The sequence below is a fragment of the Ptiloglossa arizonensis genome, chromosome 13, assembly GCF_051014685.1.
Source record: "Ptiloglossa arizonensis isolate GNS036 chromosome 13, iyPtiAriz1_principal, whole genome shotgun sequence".
NCBI lineage: Eukaryota > Metazoa > Arthropoda > Insecta > Hymenoptera > Colletidae > Ptiloglossa > Ptiloglossa arizonensis.
Window position 1 is genome coordinate 13197449 of NC_135060.1, and position 24309 is coordinate 13221757.

At 44.6% G+C, this 24309-nt stretch overlaps 1 protein-coding gene across 16 annotated transcripts in view; it reads right to left on the reverse strand.

Annotated features, from left to right (window-relative positions):
- Positions 1 to 24309, reverse strand: part of LOC143153680 (protein muscleblind) — a 648624-nt gene that overhangs the window by 235600 nt on the left and 388715 nt on the right. The window contains exon 4 of one of the 16 annotated variants that reach the window (XM_076325121.1): positions 21218 to 21632. The exons of the other annotated variants lie outside the window; for them this stretch is intronic. Coding sequence (XP_076181236.1) covers positions 21570 to 21632 — 63 coding nt within the window. The 3' untranslated portion in view covers positions 21218 to 21569. Of the gene's footprint in view, positions 1 to 21217; positions 21633 to 24309 lie in introns of those variants that run through there. 16 annotated transcript variants of the gene reach the window in all.

Consider the following 24309-nt stretch of genomic DNA (forward strand, 5'->3'; position numbering starts at 1 on the left):
GGAAAGACCCGGAGAGGGCCAAGGAGACCTAGAGAGACCTAAACAGACCTGGAGAGAGCTGGAGAGAGCTAGAAAGACCGAGAGGGACAGAGAGAAATACCTAGAGAGAGCTAGAGAGAAACGGAGAGAGCTAGAAAGACTGAGAAAGAGTTAGAAAGAGCTAGAGAGAGCTAGAGAGAGCGAAACAGAGGCATAAAGAGCTAAAAAAAGCTAGAAAGATCAAGAGGGGGAGCTACGAAGAGCGATAGAGAACTAGAAAGAGCGAGAGAGAGAGACAGAAAGGACCAGAGAGAGCCAGAGAGAGCTAGAGGGAACTAACGAGAGTTAAGAAGAGCTAGATAAAGGGAGAGGGAAAGGGAGACAGAGAACGTGGAAGAGCGAATGGAAGCAGGCGACAGTCGCGGCGAGAAGCAGGGGAAAGAGAGCGAGCGAGCGAGCGAACGCATCCGAAACAGGGATTTCGAGGAAATCCACGGACACGGTTGACTGAGTAAAATATCCTTCATTGCCATTCCCCGGGTTTGGAGAACTCGACAGCCGAGGCCGACGCGAAGGAGCGCCGGATTTGTCGGGCAAGGAAGCCAGAGCTCGCGAGAATCGAAGGGTAAAGAGGGTGGCCCCGGAACGAAGGAGGACGGTGACCGAGAAAGAAGGGAAGGCACAGGAAAGGTCCTGCATTGCGACAACTAATGAACCATCTTGGAACGGACCCCCGAAGTCCCGTGAGACGTGACGGCGCAATGCAGTCGCCGGCAGCCACCAGTCGTCGGCAGACAGCACTAGCGACTACGACGACGACGACGACGACGACGACGACGCCAGTGGAGTCGGTTGACTTTTTGCTCTCATCATCCCGCGCCACCCTTCCAATTTCTCTCCACAGACCGATCCTATCTTTGGATTCCTCCGCGATGTCCCTTTTCTTTTCTTTCATTTTTTTTTTTTACCTTATTTCCTTAAGACGTCTCCTTCTCTTATAAAATCTTATTTGAATTTTCTTCCTGGCTGACCAACGTCGCCGGACCTTGCCACGTCCCTTTCCACTCCTTCGCCCCCTCCCCCCCTATCTCTGTCCGTCTTTGTTTCCCCCCGTTTTGTTCTTTCTTTTTCATCTCGACACGCCTGACTGGAATTTGAACAAGATCAGAGAAACGAGATTTTCGGACGCACCAAGAACAAAGACGACAGGGATTTTCGTCCGCCTAGGCGACACGTAACGAGTTCACTTCGCTCGATGTTTAGATAACGCGACGATTCTCCGTCAACGTTGGAATTATAAAATGTAACGCGCACCGTTTATTCGCGGTTCTAATCGCGCAACGCCGGTTATTGTTTCGGAATATACAACGGAAGCGATCAATTTTCGCGTCGTCGAGTTTTCGTTATCCATACGTGCACGCTTCGATCGACCGTGTTCGATACTTCTCACCTATCGCTCGGATAATTTACAATGACGATATTAAAAACCGTAGAATAGTATCTATAATAGTAACTGTGTATTACTGTGCCACGCGCGTAAATTTTTACCCGTTCTTGAAACCCGAAACGTCAAAGAATTGTTCCTCTCCGTTAATCGAGAAAAATGTTGAAAAAGTAAGTGAAAATGTAATTTCAATTGCAAATTTGCAAATTTTCGCGGAGAAAAACGAGCGAAAATGCTGACTCTATTTCGAAAAAATTAATCAAACACATGGCTCTATTTCGAAAAATTGATCGCAAACTTATCGAAAACTTAGTAGTAAATTTATCCAAAAAAGAATGAAACAAAAATGTGGCTTCGTTTCGAAGGATCTGCTGTAAATTTGTCGAAGAAAAACGAAAGGAAAATTTGACCTTATTTCGAAAATTTACTCTTTCGGCGCACGAAATAATTAAACGAGACGAAGATCGCGCAACGACGACGGACGATTTCTTGGACGGAAACGTTAGAAACGCTGAAAGAATTTTGTTTCCTGTCGTTTTCCTTCTGGTCTCGCCGCCCTTCGCGAACCAACAGCACGGAGGCAGTAATTGCGTTAAAGTGGACGTGGGTTACACAAGGGCCACCCTTTTCGTACGCGGAATAATAAATTCTCAGCGGCGCGGTAACGAAAGTTAGGGCCCTCGACTTGTTTCCCGGTCCGTTAACGGCGTAGCAAACCTAACCCTCTCCCCACCGTTTTCTCGTTTTACTTCCTTTTCTCTTCGTTACTGAAAAATCTACGACTCCGAGCGGGGACATAAATTTCGAAATAATTTGAATATTGTTTGTTGCCTCGGGGCGGCCCCGAGCGCATCCCCTTCGCGATCTCCTTCAACGGAACCGAGACTTCGAACTTATCTCGAAAAGGTGCGCGCAGCGAGATTGTTTCAAGCAGTGCGTAATTAAAAGGAACTTTGAACCGATTGCAAATTGCGTCTCGAATCAACGAATATCAGAAATAGAAATAGAACATTTATGCGCGAAGTTACGTTTGAATAACCCACTTATCTGTAATACGTATAAAATGAAAGTAGAGAAAACGGTGAACGGTTAAAATTCGAAAAGTTCAATTTCAATATTTCTAGCGACTCGTTGATAAATCTTTCAACGTACTTCGAACAGATTCCGTTGTACTGCTTATTCGTCGCTTGCTAACGCTAAGAAATATTGATTAAAAGAACATCTAAAGACACTTGGGTGTAATTTTGAGTTAAAGTTTCGTAAAAATGCTCCGTTACCGAAATAATTACCATCGACGCTCCATTTGTGAGCGCGTGCACGATGTAAAATTAAACACGCTACAACCTGGTCGCTTTATAATTTCTTTGTGCAAGGAAGCTTCGAACAATCGACCACGTGTCGAGCTACGATTAACTTCTACGCGAGGAATTTTGTTTCGAAGTCGAAAATCAAATTCAAAGGAATCGTCCGAAATCATTTTGCGTATCGAAGCATTTAAATGGAACGATCGCGGGTGCAGCCGGTGTTTACGCGAAACATCAAAAATTCCAGTGGATAACGATCCCTTGGACAGGATAGAATGTCGAATATACCGGGAACTTAGTTGAATATTGTTCGACTGGAGATTTGTGCTTGAACGAACACAACCAGCATGTTTGTGTCCGCCTCCTTTCCCCGCTCCATTTCCAGCTTTTCGGTAAAGCGGAGAGATCGTAGGAACCGAGCCACGAAGAATCGGATGATAAGACCGGGGAAAAAAAGAAAAATAAAGTAAAGGCGAAAGGAAGTTAAACGAAAAGAGAATCAGGAATAGAGAAAAACAAAATACATCTTATCGGAACTGGAAAAAGGGGAAAATAATTTTGAACGATACGATTTTACACGGTACAGCATAGAAAAGAAAATGTAAAAATAATTGTCAAATTCCACACTCGTGTTTCGAATATCGATTCCGATAGTAGTAACTATTTACCACGGTGTTCCTACAATTTTGACAATACGAAATCGACGTTCCATTTTACTTCGACCAACGTTAAAGCGTATTTTTCGCCAATTTCTCGGACCTTAAATTCAACTCCCAAAGAAACCCAAAAAATATGTACAAAACCTCGATTCTCTTCCATAAATATCGCACAACTGTGCTTACTTCGAAAAGTCAAGACACGACGTTTCGTTCCACTCCAACCAACCATAAAACGTGTTTTTTTACCAAAGGACTGTGACCCTAAATTAAACCCGAAAAGAAGCCCCAAAAAATACGAAGGGAACTTACTTTGGAGAACCCAACGATAATTTCTTTCCCTCGAAAATACTCATTACCTTCCTTGTACACGGTCGTGTAAAGGATAAACCGATTACCTCCTTTCTTACCGAAAATTTTCACCCGACGAAAGTTTCGTTTCACAAACGAACAAAGATTCCCGAAGAAGCGGAGATCGTTGGCGCGAGGACGAGGAAACGGAGACGCAAGAAGTACATTGTATCGGAATTGAAAATGAGACGTAAACTGCCATAACGGTGCACGCGAATGGGAAGTGGGGCAGTTAAAGGGATGAATCGTAATGCGTTCAACGAAGGTGAAACAGAAGGGAAAGGAGAAGAAGAGACGCTGGAGGCGTGCAACTTCGAGGAACGGATGAGCGGCACGAAAAGCACAGCCACTGCGACGGAAGCAAAGTCAAATAGAAGACAAAGGACGACGGGAAATGATAGATACAGGTTGGATCGAATATATGAAAGGAACACGTGGAACGCGGATGAGGGGAGGAGGAGAGGAGGAGGTGGGGGTAAATTCGACCACGTACGAGGACCGAACGAGAGACTGGTGGGAGGGAGGAAGAGAATGCGGAAAATGTATTTCACGAAAGACAGAGAACTCCGGGTCCCTTCGTACTGCTGCCGTTGCAGTGCGCAGACTATACGGCGAGCAGGCCGTTTCACGCTACGTTTACCATTTTATTTTATTTCGAAAGATATATATCTTTAGATTTTATTGCTCGTCCCGCGCTACGCTGCGTCGAACGGGTGTGCCCGAAATACCAACCCTTGCGCGCCACTCCCCAAGATTTATTAAAACTTTCGCCAACGTTTGATATTTACGATCGCGATGTACACCGGGTCAAATGTGGACGTTTCGCGCGATGTCCCGCGCCGTTCTAAGTACAAGTGATCTTGTCGCGAGACTTTTGCTTGCGGTGATATTGGACGACCGATGATCAATACCGTTACGATCGAGTTTGTTACCATTACAAAGTAACGGTATTGAATGGAAAATACTCGATCGACTTTGTTACCATTGGAAGGTACGAATATTGTACTTGGAGTGGAAGTATTCGATCGAGTTTGTTATTATTAGGAGGCGCTAATATTGTACTTGGACTGGAAAATATTTACCGTTCGTCGAGTGTCAATCTCTTCCGTTAAGCTAGCACAGTGGAGTAATCGCAGGAGTAACATTGAATTCTCAATATTTTATTCAACGAAGGCACGTTTCAAAAGAATTCGATATATTCGGACTCGATCCATGCGAATTCTCCGTGAAAACACTGGACACGTAAATTCCGGTATACCAGTCGCTGGTTCAACGTTCGTTCGAACGCAAAGAAAACGTCGAACATTTTTTGTTTAAATTTACAATCCACTCGTAATCTTTCGTAACGGATGTCCACGAAGTAAGAGACGATTTCTCTCTAACGGTCGAAAACCAGCAGAACCGAGGTCTCGAAAATCTCCACAATGTTGAAAATTCCCTCGCTGTGAAAAACAAGCGTTCTCGAGATGCGTATCGTTTCCAATTTGTTACGCTCGTCAGCCGGCCAACGAGCAACGAGTCGAACCAATTTCAAGGAGTAGCCAAGGAAGTTCGTAGAAATCGGTCGGCGAGACGGTCTTACTTTTTCGTTAATATTAATTTCGCGGAGACACCGCGCGCCAACGGAGTAGCGAGTAATAAAGTAAATTCATTTCCATTTCTCTAGGAGAAACGGAGGAGGCCGCCGGTAGTAGCAATGCAGTACCGAAGTTCCGTAGCAGCCAACCAACCCCATGGCAACCCCTTCTGCATCGCTTTATTATCTCGAAAGCTATTTCGCCGGCTGCCTACTCGCTAATAGGATTGTCACTCGCGTGCCTTTTGCCAGGCCAAGGGCGGGATAGTTCCAATTCTTGGTATCGCTAACGTTGGTCGAAGATATTCCCGGTTCGTGCCGCGTTCGTACCTCGTTACCCCTCCCAAACCCCTGCCAGAGCCCCAGTCGCGCGAAAATAAAAGATGGAAACGGAGGCGAGAGAGGGGAGATAAGTGAGAAAGAGGAAAATAAAATTTCCTCCGATCCGATGGAGAATTGATGCGAACGTAACGCGGTTTGCATAACTCGTGTCCTTAAAAAGCTACATTTCCTACCTACCTCGAGAGAAACATTTTCCTCCGTCGATATACACATTCGGTGAAACTGAATTCATTTAATCGTCGGAATACGATAGTTGCGAGGATTCTCGCTATCGCTGCCTTCTTCGCACCAATTACGACCACGCGCGACCCTATTCCTCATCGATCGTGTCGTCGTTTCGATGCACGGCTACCTCGTTTTCATTTTTTCAAACGTAAACACTTGGACGATCGATCGCAGATTACTCGCGAGTAACCGCGACTACGCGATAATTCCTGTCGTTTGCGCGAAACTTTTATCGAGGTGGCATACCGAACTTTTAACGAGGAGAGTCTGTATCACCGTCGACAGATACGAGTAAAAATCTTGCTAAACTTATTCGTCGACCAAATGCGAGAACGAAAGGATTTTCCATTACGTATATAAACTTTTCGATACGAGTAATCGCATCTATTTGTAAATCTTGAGAAATAACGTCACAATTTCTACATTTTCCTTCTCGTCTTCGATACGAGAGAAAGAAGCAACGCGGAGTAATAACAACGGTTAACGATAATTAATAATAACGTTTTACCGAACGATACACGACGTCGACGGAGAAAATCATGGCATCGATAACGGTTACTCAAATTTCTAAATGTATCGAAATTAAATTGACGCGCGATGATACATCGAGGCACGTTGCACAAGAATATTGCCGTATTAAATGCAACGTAAATATTCCGAAATTCGCGTAGAGGAGGGGGACGAAGCGTAAAAATTTTCGAACGGAAACGCGTCCGATCGGGCGAAAGAAAAATACGACGGGCGGATAACGTTCCGTGAGAAATGTTCGTCGCGTAACGTCGCGAAAAAGGTCGGACCGAGTAAGGAGGCGGGCCAAACTTCCAGAGAACGTAACGACCACTCGAATAATTCTCTCCGGTTGCCGTAAATTAATGCCACGCGGACAGTATCTTCGATGAGGCCGGCCGGGGTGAATTCGACGCACGATTTCGAAACTTTTTTGATGGCTCAATTTCGTCAGCGGGGAAACTTCGCGGCTCCGATCACCTCTCCCTCCGATCCCCCCGCATCACGGCTTCGCTCGCTTATTCGTCCACTTTTCTATTTTCCCGAGCAGCGCCACCCCTTTTCCTACGGGAGGGACCGGAGGATCCGGGTTAATGTCACCGAGTGGAAAAAAAAAATTGCCAACGATTCACGGACGTGCTGTAGACTAATATGTTTCGTGTATCCCGCTTTACTCGCCTCTCTCGTCTCGCGTTCTTTCTTTCTCGACGAAGGAGAGAGCAAACACCGGAGAAAGAGAGAGAGAGAGAGAGAACCAAGGGAAGGAAGAACGACGGAGAGAGGCAAAGACGAAGGGAGGTTCGTCCGCCATGGTACTCGAACCCAATCCCACTTTCATAAGTTTTCCCAAGTTTTGCGGCAGCTAGTGCCGTCTAATAGCCGACGTACCGATTCTCTCTCTCTCTCTCTCTCTCTCTTTATCTTGTTCTCTCTCCCTCTCTGGCTGTCTTCTATCCCGTTCGTGCTCTCTCCAGCATCGTCGCTTCCTTTTTTCCCTTCTTCGCTTTTCCTATCGCACTTGCGAAACTTCGCGGCGTTGGCGAGCCGAGCTCGGAGACTTTTCAACGGGCCGCGACGTAATTCACCGCGAATATCCTTGCAGACGTTCATGGAAATTGCAAGCAGAAGGGACACGGAACGAACGAAGAGGAATCGGAGTTCGGTTTGTCAGGGAATTTTGAGATTCGACAAATCGACCGTGTCTTCCTTCTTCTCGTTTCTCTTGGACGCGTTTCGTTTCGTCGAGACGTAAGTAGGGGGAGGAAAAGAGGTTGTACCAGCGGGTGGACGGAGAAGACGAAGAACGGGGAAACGAGGATGGAAAAAAGACGATTACGAGAACGCCTCGAGATACTTGGAAAAAACGCGAGCATAGACAGTCCCCGGGAAGACTGATAAATGGACACCTCGATCGAGGTTATATTGAAATCTTAAGGGACGGTTATATTCTCTTAGCCCTCGGCTGCAGCGCAGACACACCATATGGCACCAAGAAGACGCGTGATTACCGTTGGGACGTCCAAGTATCGAGGAAAACTAATACAGACGCCCGATGGAATTGATAAAGTTCTCGATAGGTTTTTGCGACCTACCGAGAGAAACGTGTTCCCTAAACGACAACTTTAAATTACGGTCGAGTAACTTTTCGTCGCGTGATTCGGTGGAAATTGTTTCAACGATTCCCAGCGAATAATATCGAGTCGGTAGCATCGATACCGGAGGTCTTACCTCAAACTGATTCAATCGCGAGACTCGCCAACTATTTCGTACGCGAGCGATTTTCTTCAGCTACGAAATAGCAACGGTTCGTCGATATCGATTTTACGTTTTCCACGATTCGACGATAATCGTAGAAAAAATTCCATCGCGGTACTCACGATCGATGATTCCGTACAAGATGTGTCCAAGGGCCTAAATAATTCGATCGCGATCAAAATGATACGTATTGTATTCGTTCGGTTCGTGCAATATCGAAATCGGTCTCTAGTTTTGCCCAAAATTGGTATTCGAGATTCGATGTTTCGTTTCTCGTTTGCTTCGAAGCGACGATTCTTCTTCCGCGGTCGTAAGTTTTCTCGAGATACGTTCATTTTCTTCCACTTTTCGGATAGAATTTTTCCGAGTTACGTGTTCCGATAGTGATCGACGATGCTCCGAAAAATCGGAGGTTTCGTTGGCGGTTTTTGCTCGTAACTCCGATCGTTCTTGAGACACGAGGACCAACGCTGCGAGTTTCGAGATTCATTTGCATCGCAATATTCGAGCCGACGAATATTCAACCCCGAAAAATAAATTGTTTTCGCAATGTTTAACGACTCTCGATTATAAGCGATATTCGCTCGACCGATTCGTCTAGAAGGATATACGATAACGAGAATTTTAATTTACATTCTAATAAAAATAATCCATGAAAAAACACAGCTCTCGTAAACTCTCAACGATTTATCGTTTTCGACCTAGGGATCGTCTTCGACGAGGAAACGCGATTAATTTTCAATATCGCGTAAACGGGCTCGAACAATATCGAACGATACTTCGCGATAACTCGACGTTTACCGAACATTTCGTAAAACGCTTTTCGGAGCGTTGGATTAATTCCAATAGCGACGCGATTAAAAAATTAAAAAGAAACGCCGCGAGCCAAACGCGTAGCGCAAACACCGATGAGTTCCTCTGTCGTGGTAAGAGAGAGACAGAGAGAGAGAGAGAGAAAAAAAAATAGAGAATGAACGCACACAGGCGAGGATGAAAATATTTTTGATTAAATATTGACGTGCGCGATGGGAGGATATTATTTGCATATAAACACCAAGCGGTACGATGAAATTTTACAATTATCGGTAGCCGCCGGTGTGGCCTCGAAACACGGTGAACATCGCGCCGGATTCGTCGCGCGGGTAAACGTCCGTCGCGAAAGAGTATCGGCGATTCATCATCGACATTATCGTCGTCGTTTCAGCGGACGTCCTTTCATCGAGCGGTGCGGGTTCATTTTTTAAAAGGTAAAAGTCCCCGGACGATCGAACGAGAACTCAACGGAGACTCGTCCTCGTTCGTTCCGTCTCTTCTCGATCACCTTTCTATTAGGCACCCGATAAATCGACCAGTCGTTCCGCCCGGTGTTAAATCCAAAAAAGAAAAAAAGAAAAAAATGAGAGAACTCGGAGCCGAGAGAGGATTATGAAGCCGTCGATCAGCAACTAAAGAAGATTAAGTGGCCCGAGCGCGGTTTGTAAGTCTACTGAATGTCGACTTTAAACGCCCCCCCATCTTTATCCGCGCTTCCTTAAGGACCGTCGGGTAGCTCTAATCGAGGGTAATACAAAAAATGAGCCTCCGTGTCTCGAACTTTCTTTCCCGTATCCGACCAAGTTGATTACCTGTTCTCGATACGGGGTAGTGTTCCACGATTCGACCCGAGCACGTTCCACGGGGTGAAAAAGAAGCGACCGCGACTGACAAGAACGAATGCGTCTCTGTACGACCGGTGGTTTGCCAAGAGGGGTGGTTCTCGTTGGAAACGTCATTCTTCGCCCGATATTTAAGACCCAATGGGACAAACGGGAGAAATTTTACGCGTTCGTGCGACAAGGGGTTCGTCGATGGGATATTTTCGCTTAAAGGGTCATTTTTTAAGGATTTTTTAAAGATTAGAAGGAACGAATCGAGAGAAGCGGATCTATCGCGAGGGCATTTAAAGTGTCATTTTTCGAGTAATATTTTAAGTTGAGTAGAAAAAAAACAAATCTAGGGATCCGTGTAGTGGAGGTTTATCGAGGGATTTTCATTGAAAATGCCATTTTTAGGACGATATTTAGGATTCGATGTAACGAAACTTTCAAGCCCTTGACGTTCGAAATTTTGGCAAACGTACGCGTTCGTGTTTCGAAAAAATAAACAACGATTTGTATACAATTACAGCACGCGTTCGAACGATTAATAAACAAACGATCGTCGTCGGTGCCAGGCATTTTTCAAGAACGCAAAAATGCGCGAGGATGTTTAAAAAATAGAACCAAGGAAAGCGCGACGAATCGGTACGTACTTATTTTCGTCGCGTACGCGCTCAGCGACCGCTTCTTGAGTGATTTTTCGAAAAGAATCACGGCGGGAGGATAAAAATAAAATTCCAGCGGCAGCAAAGTTTGGTCGATTTCGTCGCGTTTAAATCCGAGCATCGAGGTGTAATTTATTCGCGGCATAACTATTCTTGTCGTTCGCCCCTCTTTTGTTTCGTCAAATCGTTTCGCGCGAGACGAGTTTCTGGGTTATGATTTACTATCGGCACGTTCCACGAACTTTTTTCATTTCGCGTAAATATTTCCTTCTTTTCGATCGAATACCTCGAAGCGTTCGCTCGATTTTCGAATTTCCACCGAAACTTTGTAGCCGGTATTACATTTCAAAAGCATTCCAACAGCTTGGAAACGATTCTCGCTCGACGTAAAGTTCACTCGAACGCGTTAATTTGGTCCGGTTTAGGTGCGCGCCGTTACGAACTATAATAGTTAGCGTAAAAGCAAGTTGAATACGTGGAATAAACTTTTATCGTCCGATGCTTCGTTTTCGAGAAAATCGACTTTCAAAATTCCTTGGTGTACGCGTGCAATTGAGTACGACTCGGACAACGTGTCCGACCACTACTCGTGATTTCTACTTGCGTTGGTATTTGTCAATTTCTGAATATTATCGATGTTACATTCCGACCTCATTTGTTTAAAATTGATTGAAACGAACAATCACATATGGTTGTCTACAAACACCAACTGAGGTAAAAATAACCAGCAATAGTTACATTAGTGGTGACGCGTTAGTCAAGATGTACCAAATCGCACGCGTTACTTTTCAAAAGCGATTTTCTCGAAAACAAAGCTCCGTACGGAAAACATGGTTTCCGTGTTTCTGACTTATTTTTGCATAAAAAATTACACCGTTCTTGATTTCGCCGCGAACATCGACGCACCTCGATGTCCTCGCGATCAGAAGCGATTTTATTCGTTTAAGAATCGCAATAATGCAAGGCAGGTGAGAAAAAACGACGGTAATTTCGCGTGTTCCACGTCGACGCGCAAAAAGTTTCCACAAAGAGTGACGAGAAGTATGCGTGCAGCGGCATAAAGAGTTTCAAGTTAGTTTATTAAATTCACAGTCGACACGGCACGAGATAAAGTTCCTCGCGAGGAAATAAACGGAGAATACGAGATCCGAGTGAATTCCAATTATTTCAAATTCATGTGCTTCGTTATGAACGAAGCTTACGGTGAAACTATGACGGTGCTTTGATATTAGATCGGAGAAATAATGGAAAGAAAATGTACCGCGATATTTGTCGAGCTGTTTAAGAAGATCGCATAAATAAGGAGAAGTTGGAAAACTTGCGAAATAAAAAGAATGAAAATAATAATATCGAGTGCCGCTCGAACACTATTCTAGTAATACGGTAATTTGGAATACCAAAGTATTTAAAAAGTAATGTTAGCGAATTTGAAACATCGTAAATAATAGAGACGAATGACTTGTTAACCGATGACATTTATGGACGAAAAATTGTCGACATTTTCGACCGAATCTACGGAATAAGAAACGTCAATTTGCAAAAGTTTTTCAGCAATCGTGGCAATCGCGGTTAAAATACGTTAAAAATTTAAACTAGATATCGCGAGAGATATTATAAGAGAAAATAAATTCGGAGTTAAATTCGAACCCGAAGGAGCGGGGGAAGCAGCTAGATAGGTCGAGCTTCACTGGCTCCGCCTACCTCCCGACAGAGTGGGGGAAGTAACGACTGGTCCTATCGCTATATGCCTATTGCATCGGTATCGCGTCCTTAGCGAAGAAGTATCGTAGACGTGCGAGAAGTTGACCTCTGTCCTAAGAGCTAAAACGTCACAGGAGATGACACGAGAAGCTCACCACGTGACGAAGAATGCGAACGAAACGGAACACGATAAAACGAGATGCAACGATAGAGTTCGCGAACGCATCTCGGATACATTTTACATCTTGGTTTGTCGTATTTAGTTTTGTTCGCGTTCCTCGTCGCATTGTGGACTTGTACAGGTATACAACTTGGCCAATAGTGACAATGTATCTGCGTAAGAGCACAGCAGTCGCGTCACGATCGGTGTTGCGATGCTGCCGGTAAAATCGTGACATCACCGGTATTCGAGTTACTTCGAGTTAGTTCGGGTTTCCAGATGGTGGAAGCTCCTTAACAACTGATGCAAACGTATCGTACACGTGCCATAATCGTGTCTTTCTTGACGTTCTAGAAACGTACCAAGGAGAAACAAGGAAGCTAAAAATGAATCGAATTATATGCGATATTGATTTATACGTAATAAATTTTCTTTCCTCCTTCATTCCCGTTACTATGTACACGTGTATCCGAATCCTGTATGAAAAATGGCGTCGCGTCGAACGGGGCGCCAAGACGCCGTTGTTAAAGCTCTCCTTACCACTCCACTCCTCGCGATCCAAATACCGATGACGTCACGAACTATCCGGCATTATTCCAACGTTCCCTCTTCCCTGTGATTGTGACTTGCAGGACAGCGGTCAACTTCTCGCGCTCTAGCGGTACACCCGTTACGCCCTCCCCCCACTCCGCCGGGAGGCGGAGTCAAGAAAGATCGCCCCGCCCAATAACCTTCCCACACTCCTTCCGCTTGGTAAGTAGCTTATCCACCGGGATACGAAACATTTGTCCACGTATCGTCGCAAGATACTCGAAGGTTAACAAAGACGATCTCGCGGATCAAGATGACGAGTGTCTCGCGAAAGTTCGGGAATATTGTAACCGCGGCTATAAACGCGAAATAAAAGCAAAGGGAAGCCGTATTCGCGCATTTCGCGTTTTCACGCGTAAGAAAAAAAGAAAAACAACATTTCCGATGAAAACGCGCGTCACGCGGCGCACGTGCCGCGATGTAAGGAGTTTTACACGCTGGTTTATTAGATTCGCGGATAGAGGGGGGAATGAAAAAGTTAGTTCGAACAGTATGGGGGAGGGGAACGAAGTAGCGAACTCTCCAGGAAGGCCGAGACACGTGAAATATGAATACGTTTCGGTTGATTTGTACCTCGCGTCTCCTATTTCGTCGTGTATGCGAGCACAGGCAGCGCCAGCTCGTCACGTAACGCTGCAGCCGAAACGTGCTTCAATTCTCACTCACGAACAACGCGTCGCGCGCGAACAACATCGTCGTCGACGTCGTCGTCGTCGTCGTCGTTGTCGTTGCTCGCCACACGACCACGTTTCTTCGTCGAAACTTGCCGAGGAATGTTAACGCAACCGGTACCCACCGTCTGACTCGTGGAAATGAAAACCCTCCGTCGCGTGCTTTACATTTTTGCGTTCAGACGGTTTTCAAGCAGGGTATTAACGAACGTGTTCGATCGTTGCCGAACTCCATCCGGATAACTGCACCGACGAAGATTTATTCCAAGTTATCGAACAATGGCCGACCGTGCGGCTCTTGGAGGAGAAACGCTCAAGTTCTCGCGTGTCCGTGAATTCCTGCACACGTGTACAAATACATACGTGATAAATAGCGTCACGTGTTGGACCGCGAGCAACGCGAAAGAGGGGTCCCGGTCCTGAAAGGGTTAACGGCGACAGCCCTGAAAAATGAGGCGGCGTTTGGAATTTTTTTTTTTTTTTTCCAAGACAGGTATTTCATTTTATCGAAGGCGTTGAAATCCATTGGGCCAAACGTACACGTATCGGGCCACGAATCTACCGAATTTCACGAACGAATTTCCATTTGGACAAAAGTTACGGTCCATTGCGCCAAGTCTAATTTCGAACGATTCGATCGTTACTTTGCCGTTAACGGCGGAGCGACTTTCACGCGATTGTAATTTTTGCACGGAATTCGACGGATTTGTAGTTTCGCGTACGTAGGTACTTTTGGAAGGTGAATAAATATTTGAGAAAATTTTGCACTTTTCGAAAAAGGTTTCCCGTCGTAATACTTGGAGCGGATTCTACGATGATCGGTCGAAGAAATTAAGGAAAATAAAGTACATCTTTCGGTATCGCGTTAGGAAAGAACCATAGATGCCAATGGTGTGCAACGTAATCGAATAAAATAATTTTTCGATGACACAGAGTCTTTATTTTGGAACAAGTACGGTCTAATATCGAACTGGTTTCGATTCTGTTCGTTACCTACGGTTTATTGGATTATAGGTAATTTGGAAGCTGATATCGATTAGGTATCATTCTCATCGTTACCTAGAAGTACTCGCGTAACGATATCGTCCCCTTTCGAAGCCTCCTTCGTCAACGTCCCCGAAAAGTGATCCAAAGAGTCATCCAATCAAGAGTAATCACACAAATCAAGGAACGCTGCTCCGTCCACACAGAGGGTACGTTGGGATAAATTCGCAAACAAAGGGTGAGAGTTTCTTCGGTACGTTAGGAAAGATTCTTCGTTCGGCTCAAGAATTTCTATGAGTCACACTCTCGAGCGTGATTGTTATTTCCCCGTGGTCGTTTTATTTTAAGTTAAATTAAGTTAAGTTAGACGTATAAGGTTTATACGCTAGGGTCGGGGTTAGGTTATGAAACAGCTGTTGCCGAATCCCGACTATACCGCCGCGCCATAATCTTGTACACCTTGCACGGTGAAACAAAGACGATAAATAAATACTAAATGAAAAAATATACAAAGAATTGATCGTAGATCGAACGTTATGCCTGTTCTAATATTCTTCGTTAATATTTGTTCGATGTCGAAGATGTACCGAATAAGCGCAAGAGTATTGTTTGTCGACGACTCGTTGACTTTGTTTCGAGTTATAAACTTCTGTGCGTTCCGGTGATTGCTTTCGCAAACAAGGAATTAGAATTAAGCTCTCTCTATTGTTATTTACCTCGAAATTTCGTGCTAAGTCTGATTAATCTATGATCATCGCTTGAAATTCAGAGATAAACGTATAGTTTATATAACATCTGTTTACTTAAAATGTAAACGCTCGAGTTGGCGTAATTGCCATGCAACTATTGTTTGTAGTATTAACATCGCCGGAACGCGAGACAGCGACGAATAAACGGAAGCGAGGGACTGATTTTTTTTTTAATCATTTTCCTATGACACTTCTAGATGCTGTATTTGTCGATAATTAAGATTTTGCTGCAATCAATCTCGTAACAATGCTGTTTACTCTATTTTCTCAGTGGGATCGTTAATGCGATAATTTATCGGAGACGTTGCGCAATAATTTACGTTTCAACAGCAAAGATCGTTTCGTATTAAAAGTAAATGTAAATTAATGCGTTAATGTACGGAATAAATTATTGTACAGTCGTACCGTAAATTCGATAAACTGTATCACTACAGGATCATCGCCAACGAAGCGATGGATTTTTCACTAAAAGAACAAAATTCCTCGCGTTTGAATTACTCTCTACGCGACATTGTTGCAATATTTTCTAGTAAGGCTAAACCGATTTATTGTTACGTGTAAAAATAGCCCGCTTGAAAATTTATAATTCGCGTTAAAATTTATAATATATAGTGAAATAAAAGAAATATCTGGAAAAATATCGCGTATTTGGTACAATAAAGTTCTTCAATTTTATTTATTTTACACGCTGAAACGTTCGAGTCATTAAATACCTAACTGGTCCGTATAAAGTCAATTACAAAGTAAGTGGTCCTCTAATTACCCCCGACATCGTAATCGATGCAACACGGTGAAAATTCCAAATAGAAAACAAACTAAACGCGCGTCTCCCGATTTTTTCTTCGCCCTTTGAACGTTCGACTACCTATTAAGAAACGCTCTTGGATATTTTACGCGAAAATTAAATTTTCAAACGAAACGTTACACGAGTGGCAAAAGTGGATGTTCATTTTTAATAAAAAGAGAGTACTCCGTTTGTACCGATGCGTCCAAGAAAACTTTCGTTCGATACGTATATAGAAACGAAACAAGGCGTCGATGTATAGACGAACAAAGTCACGTAGTATTGCAGCCGGAACGTGGTTCAATCTTCGACAAAGGTACGCATTGGCGTGTAACGCGCCAACCGATTCTCCGACCAAAGTTCTCGGAGAATTTTAACAACCGTCTTCGTTCGAGTTTCCAGAAGAAATAAGAACGTTGAAACTGGTCGCGCGGTTCGAACTTCCGCCACTGATTAACGCTACCGTGTCGAAATTATAACGAGTAATTTCTGCGGCCATTAAAACGACCGGTTCGAGGACGCCGCTCGATAAAACACGCCGTCAACGCGCGAATTTAAATTGCACGAATTTAATTACCCGCTCGACTCGTCCACGACCAAGACGAACATCTCACCCCGAGAAAGACGAATTTTCTCCTCCACGAAGACGCCAAGAGTCACGTAGAACACGCGTGCTTCGGTCCTCGACGGAACAAAGGAAGAGGAAATTCTCCTCCGCGAGTCCCCTTTTTTTTAAACTTCATTTCGGGCTCGTGTCGCCTTGTCCTTCCCAACTGCGTTAAGGAGCCCTTCTTTACCTTCCAAACGCGTGGAACGGAGTTTAATAAGTGCCGTGTCCGGGTGTTTCGGTACGGAACGAGGGTACAGTAATTTCCATCTTCGAGTGACAACTTCGAGAACGTCGCTCGAAAGTGGGATCGGTAACGATTTTTAACCCGAGACACGACCAGACCGTGAATCGTTTAAAGAGAAAAGCGTTCGTAGAATGTCTACCGACGATTGGAAATGTCGATATTACGCGCGGTATATTTTCGAGAGTATTATCGATCCTCGGTGAGGTCTCGCCGATCAAAATTAATTCAAACACGACCCGATTTCGACCGTTATCGATTATGCGTAACGACTTTCGTAAATACGTGTTGCTTCGAATTAACGCGTGTTTTTAATTATACGTTATTATAGTATTATTTTAAAGAAATTTTTCGTTCGATTGGAAGTAGACCGAATAAGGGCGTATTTGAACGCTACGACAGGTCGTTAATAATATTCTCGCGGAGATATCGTTACCCGCGTTAATGATTTATGCTTTACCAATGTTCCATCGAGCGTATCGATAAACAAAGATGGGCAGAACTTAACGAGTTCTTGCGCAGTCGTTTTCGAAATATCAAAGGGACATTTTATTCTTCTGTTCGTTAAATTTTACATCCGACGATTTTGTTAAACGCGCGATTAGAATACAACGACGAATACACGCATTTTGATTTTCACCAACAATTGAAATTGAATCGTGCATAATTTTATTGCTCTCTCTCTCTCGGGATTTTCCGCTCGAGTCGGTTACTTGTACCGAAGACTGGAAGTGAACGATGAAGGTAAAAAAATCGAAGGAAGAAAAATAAAGCACAGAATCACAGCCCATGAGAACCGTAAAATTATAATATTCGATAGCTGCAATTGTTCAACGCGTATCGCTGGCAAAAGTGCATCTAACGGTATTCCAAAGACCATATTTGAAAGTACGTTTTTCGATAGAGCGGAGTAAATTTGGTTACGAGTTGAAAAACGAGGAGCTATTTCGTCAATCGTTGCACCCAACGAATCCCTCGAAACATGGATTTTTCCGCGAAGGAAGCTCCTAGTTCGAAAACACGCTCGACAACGATCGCGAGCGCGGTCCTTGCTGTTTTCTAGCGCGCGATTTCCAGGCTGAATAAAATGAAATGGGGATTTACCGGGCAATTAACGATATCAGTAGCTCCCTCCCGTGAGACCGTCGCAAAAATTCCGTTCGATCGCGACTGTTTTTCCCGCGATAATTGTAATGGATCGCCGAGCAAAATGCCATTACAGTAATTCCCCATCTACAACCGGCGGCGTCACGCTCTATGTTCCCGCGTGTAATACGATCGACTGAATGGAAAATACAAATTCACCCGGATCGGACGGACCGTGGAGCGTGGATGCGCGAACAAAACAGAGAATAAAAAAAAAGAGCGAGAGCGAGAGAGAGAAAGAGAGGGAAAAAAAGAGTAATTTCAATGCAACGACGACGGCTCTCGCGGCGCGGCACTCTCTCGAATCGATGTACCACGCCGGCTTTCTGTCGCTCGCGCTTACTTTTAATAGAAATAACATGACCAATTGATCAAACAGTAGCCGATCAGGCGTGATATGGTGCGCGACGCAACGAGGAACAGAGAGAAGGGAGGGAAAAAAAAGAGAGAGAGAGAAGGGAGAAGTGGAAAACAGAGATCATCGTTCATCGAGATATCGTTCGCGGCTGTGGTCGCAACAGCGAGCCTAATGGAAAAGCACGGAACAAAACGCGGGCTGCGAACAATGCCCGGGGAAAAAAAGTGCTTTTTCCGCATTGAAACGCGAGGGAGATCAATAGACGCGTCGCGCAACGTAACGTTTCACGAGCCTCCAAGTTGTCTTTGGACCGTCTTCAAATTCCACGCGAATTGAACGGAACGATAAAACGAATCGCGCGGCGCCACTGCGGTGTTGCAAGTGACGTCGTCGGTACCGATCGATCATCGGGATCGAGTTGCACCTACGGTAATTTCTATTTTCAAGCAACGTATTTTACACCCGATTCGAGCGACCGAATCATCCTCGATACAATATTTGTAATGCAAATGCAACGAAACACGGACGAGAGCGATAAAATTCCATCCATCGATGAAAATTAACATCTTTTTTTTATTTATCGTCGTATCTTGGCGTTACCAACGTATCGGTGATGTTTTCCCGGTGAAAATTAGTCGAAACACGAGCTCGTACGGACCTTATTCGTTTTCGATCGAACGAAATTGAACGTTTTTCAAAAATGTGTCCGATTAGAAACGATCGAAGACGCAGTTCGGACGTAGTCGGTATTCGAATTTCTTTTCATCGGGAAAAAGTTTACCAATTCGTCGACGCTCTCGTAAAAATACAATAAAAAATATAACAGTCTTAATCCTTGCGTACTTTTTACACGATCTGTTTAATGTTTCGCATCGGATTTTCTTTCTTATTTTTCGCAGGTTTGCGAACGCCAACGACGACCGGTGCTCGACGATAACTTTGAATAGTTTCCATCGACTCGTATCGAGTTCTACGAGTCGAGACGACGCTGTACAAAGAATCACACGTACCGATACCATCTAACCGGCGAACAAACAAATCGAAGATCAATAGTCGCGGGAAAATGCAACGTATTGGGAATTTTCGAAAGAAAAGGAAAACACGAGAACGAGGCGACTGTTTGCACCGCGGTGGCGAGTACAAACACAGGGGGAGGATGTAATTCGTAATCAGAAGGCGGGAAATAAAAGTCAAACTATGAAACATACCGACGCAAAATGCGCGAAAGATAAACAGAAGCCGGTTTTATAATGACGCGCGGTGGCCTGTGTGCGCGCATGCGGTGAAACGCCGGCAAATTGTGCGTCGGTTGAAAAAAATCAACAGTGGAAAGGGTAGCGAAGGAAAGAGAGAGATAGAGAGAGACGGTGGGAGGGAAAAAGGACGATGTTGGTATTGGGGAGGGTTGGATGTTCGCGGGTCGAGCGAAAAATCAACTTTCCCGTACCGAATGAGCCGCTCGAATCGTTCACGCACGATTTTTTTCCAATCGACCGCTGCTCTTCGGGCCGCTTCGCTACGCAAACACGTAACGCGTCCTGGACCACGTTCCATTGTAACACTGCACCCCGTAATTTTCGGAAATGAACGCGTCTCCGTCAGCGAAACGTCGTTCGGTGAATTTCACGGGGAAGAAGTTCCAGAGCTCCCGGAATTTTCGATTCGATTTAGACGAAGATTCGCGCGAATAACACGATACAGAAATTGTTCGTGTTTTTCTAATCGATTCTCAATTCGTAAAGATACAAAGGGAAACACTACCTCGTTTCGTCCCGAATTTATTCGAATCTCTCGAGTCGTATCGTATTCAACGAGCCACGTACAAACAGTAGACACCAAGATCGCAACACCACCTTTGCAAAATACGTTATCGCGCGGGATAAATAATACACTGCGAGACAAATTGTACTTGTTTTCATCGGTAAGGTTATCCGACAGATTCGAATCGATACGCCATAGTATTGAACATTCGAACGATCGGTTCGAATCGATTATGCGGTGATAAACTATCGAGTAATCGGAGATCGTTCGAACGATTAATAACGTCGCGTTTGAAGCGGAATTTGTTAAATTGATTCGCAAATTCGACCTGCGTTTTCCGAAACGATAAATATTATAGACTACGACACCATTTCCGACTGCTTCTTACGCGCGCAAACTACGAGGATAGAATATTACTGGAACACGTATTTTCGCGCGCATATTTTCACGTGTGCGCTATAAAAAGGTTTAATAACGTTAAGAAGAATATTCCGCTCGGATTGCAAACGACGTAGAAAGACGTAGTTCCAACGAGAATTCGAAGCGAGGCATTGTACCGTAATTTAAACGCTGTACTACGGTTTACAATTCACTGTCAATATACTGCAGTTGTACCGTAAACATGAATTTAACACAATGCACTGTATCTTCGACATCTCCGGGGATCGCATCAGAGGCGACACGGGTGCAAGGTGTGCCCCTACTTCGTTAATTTAAAGCAAAGGGAAGACAACGCGACAACATTCAAATTCTCGCCGAAACGTTGGAACTTAACGATAAAGGAACTTTAATTGCGATTCGTTTCGGCAAAGGCTTGTACGCTCGTTGGTACTCGGAGCGGTAAGATTCAATTTCATAGAGAAGATTTCGTTCGTTGTTCCAGCCGAATATTTCGAACTCGCGTGGAAAACGTTTTCAACACACTCAAAGAATAGACGCAAAGTTGTAAATAAGAATGAAACGTACGAGGAACAATTTACAAAAGAGACGAAAATTCGAGGAACGATTTACAAACGAGACAAAAATCCGAGAAACGATTTGCAAAAGAGGCGAAAATACGAAGAACCATTTACGAGAAAGAGAAAATACTAACTCGAAGGAAACGATAGTATTGTACGAAAAATTTGAAAAGATCGGTATATCTGATCGATCGGTACGGTTCGCAATCGTTTGCAGATTGTACGATGGAAAATTTTGTTCTCGCTTGAAACGTAAAAGTCGAAAAAATTGAGGAAGTCGCAATCTCGTTATCGGTTTTATTGCCCTCGACACCAATTTATAATATTGTATACGATTTCATCGTTCACGTGTCACCGCGAGCAAATAAGAAATACGCTTCTACGCGCGTATCGTTTTACTCGATTAATAATTTCTATCTACTCACGCGCCGATCGATAAACAGCAAGGGCATTGGAAATCCGTTTAAATTACGTACCTGAAACAGAAAACAATGTTCTTGATCGTTTTGTAATTAAAAATGTACCGCGGTACGGTAGTAATAGTTTTCGAATTAACGTTTTCAATCGATATCGCATCGAAATAAATATCAATATCGATGAACAATTTCTCTCGAACCTCGACGCAAATGGAACACAAGTGCGTATCTGTACAAATGCTCGATGCATACATTTTCAAATCGATGATGCGTAATATATTTCGCGAGTAGAGTACAATGTTCTCCACTATTCAAATTTCGAATAAACGCAAAAGTGAAATACCATCGACTGTATTGTTTCTTGACTATACGCTGAAAGGTTTATCAAAATACCTTACCGTCGACCGATTTCTTCGAGTCGAGAAACAACGCTCCGAACCATTTACGAGTAAAAAGTAAAGTCAGTTTCCGAGTCCAGTTCTCCGTAAAAATAGTTTCGAAAAGCTCGACGCGAAAGCGATTCAACTCGAAAACAAAGACGATCGCATCGTCCTCCTCTATACGTTACGTTTCATTGCTGATTCAGGTTAGGTACTGTACAGTACTTTTTACCGCAGCTCGCCTCTTACCTACGTATACCCATTCGGGTCGTATATTATCTTCGCTTAGATTCCTCCTCGCATTCCACGAGCGCGTAAAGACGTTCGGTAATAATGCTGTGCGAATCTTCCGATTTCGTTCCGAGACAGCGAGGCGAGGTCTCCAAAAACGGGTAATCACTTCCGGGACGAAGATTTTATCGATGCAAATAGATTCTCACGGAAACGAAAATGATTAATCGCTTCGACCTCGCGTTTCGTCGTTCGACTCGGATGACAGTTAAAAATGACTCTCTGTCCACCCCTCCCCGCGAGTCGTCCTTGCGCGAAAGATACCGACGCCAGGCTAAGAGAAAAGGGGCAGTGGGGGGAATTGGAGAAGAGAACACTCGGAAAGGAGTAACCGGCGGAGTGTTTCCAGCGATCTCGTCGGTTTTTAAAAAATCGATAAAAAGGAAGGGGAAAAAAAAAAAGGAAAGAAAAGAAAAGGAAAAAGAAAAAGGAAGAAACGTCCCGGCGTCGCCAAAGAGATTTCCTTTAATTGATCCTAAGTGTCCTCTCATCCGGTTCGCCGGGGGTTCGGAGCGAAGCGCCGCCGCATTAAATCCATCTGCATTCGAAAGACTACACGGACGAGTTTCCCGTAACGAGGACAATCCCGTCCTTTCTTCTCGTCCATCGTCGCCGCGCGCGTTTTTCCCACTTGCCCGCGAATCTTCCGCCGCGTTCAATATTTACACGCGGATCGATGGCTCGACGAGTAGACAATACTTTTCACCGGCGTCATATCGGGGCTCCATAGACGCCGACAGGAGCACGAACGCGCCAGGGAAGGAGTGAAAAGGGGGACAAAACAAAACCTAGGTTGGGGACGGAGAGAGAGAGAGAACAAAAAAAAAGAAAAAACACACACACATATGCGCGTACACAATGTGAGAGAGAGAAAGACACGCGACGAAGGGAGGAAGAGAGAACCCACCCGCGGGGGAGTATGACGAAGCGAAAAAGAGGAGCGTGCCGTTGATAGGTTTGCGCAATATTGATTCAATAACGGGGTGAATTCTTTGCCGGTTTGCGGGCCGGCGTGCCCGAGGATCGGCCCCCGAGAAGGTGAAAAGGGTAGGATAAAGGGTGGTAGAATTTGCGGTACTCGAGGTTAAGGCGGTAGTGGGAATGGCGGGGCGACGGAGATACGCCGCGCGATCTCGCAGCGTCGCTGGTTCCGGCCCGGTCGGTGACGATGTCGGAGAATAGGCGAGGGGACGAGGCGTGGTATTTCGGCTTCATTTCATCCTTTATGCCCGGAGAAGCCCGAGCTGGCCTCGGCCGGGACTGGAGAACGAGCGCCGCGCTGAATTACAACCCCTTGCGAGATACCGCAGAATTCGCGTTCAAGATTAAACGGGCGTAAGTCGTTTTAGCCTGCAGCATTTAACAAGGTAGCCCTTTGCGGTGTTGGGCCGCAGTAACCCCCGGTCTATGCTATTGCGAACACCGACCGCGTTTATTCTTTTCGTTTTAGCACGGATCGGTCTTCCCCGGGTTTCAAGGCGTCTGGAGAGTTTTACGCGTACTCGTAAATCTCGAGGCGATTCCGATGACCACGGTTAGCAACGGATAGGATCGGCTATCGGGGTGATTTCTGCAAATTCTTTTAACAATACCCGTTGGATCGGGGCGAGTTTGATCATTTTTCTAACAAAAGTTCGCTTCTTTCGCGTTGATTTCTTCTGTTGTACAGTGGGCGTGCACAACCGATTGCGTGGAATTTCTTAGGAACGATTATCGAAGCATCCAAAGGTTACGATAACGATCTCGTTTAACCGTAGCGAAGGGTACACCGTACGTATCGACATCGAGGAATACACGAGATACTCGAAGAAACTAGAATTTTTCATCGCATCGAACGAGTTCTTAAATTAAAGACGAATATACGTAACAATCCTTCGCAATTTTGTTAACTCCGGATTACACTCTCGCTTGACCTTAGCGAAGGACAGATCGTATCTACCGACATTAATGAATACAAGGAGCGATACAAGACCACGGAAACTCCATTTTTGTTGCATCGAGTTCTTAACGTATAGATAAATACGTGCGATAGTTCTCCGCGAATATTTTCTACTTATTTGAAATTA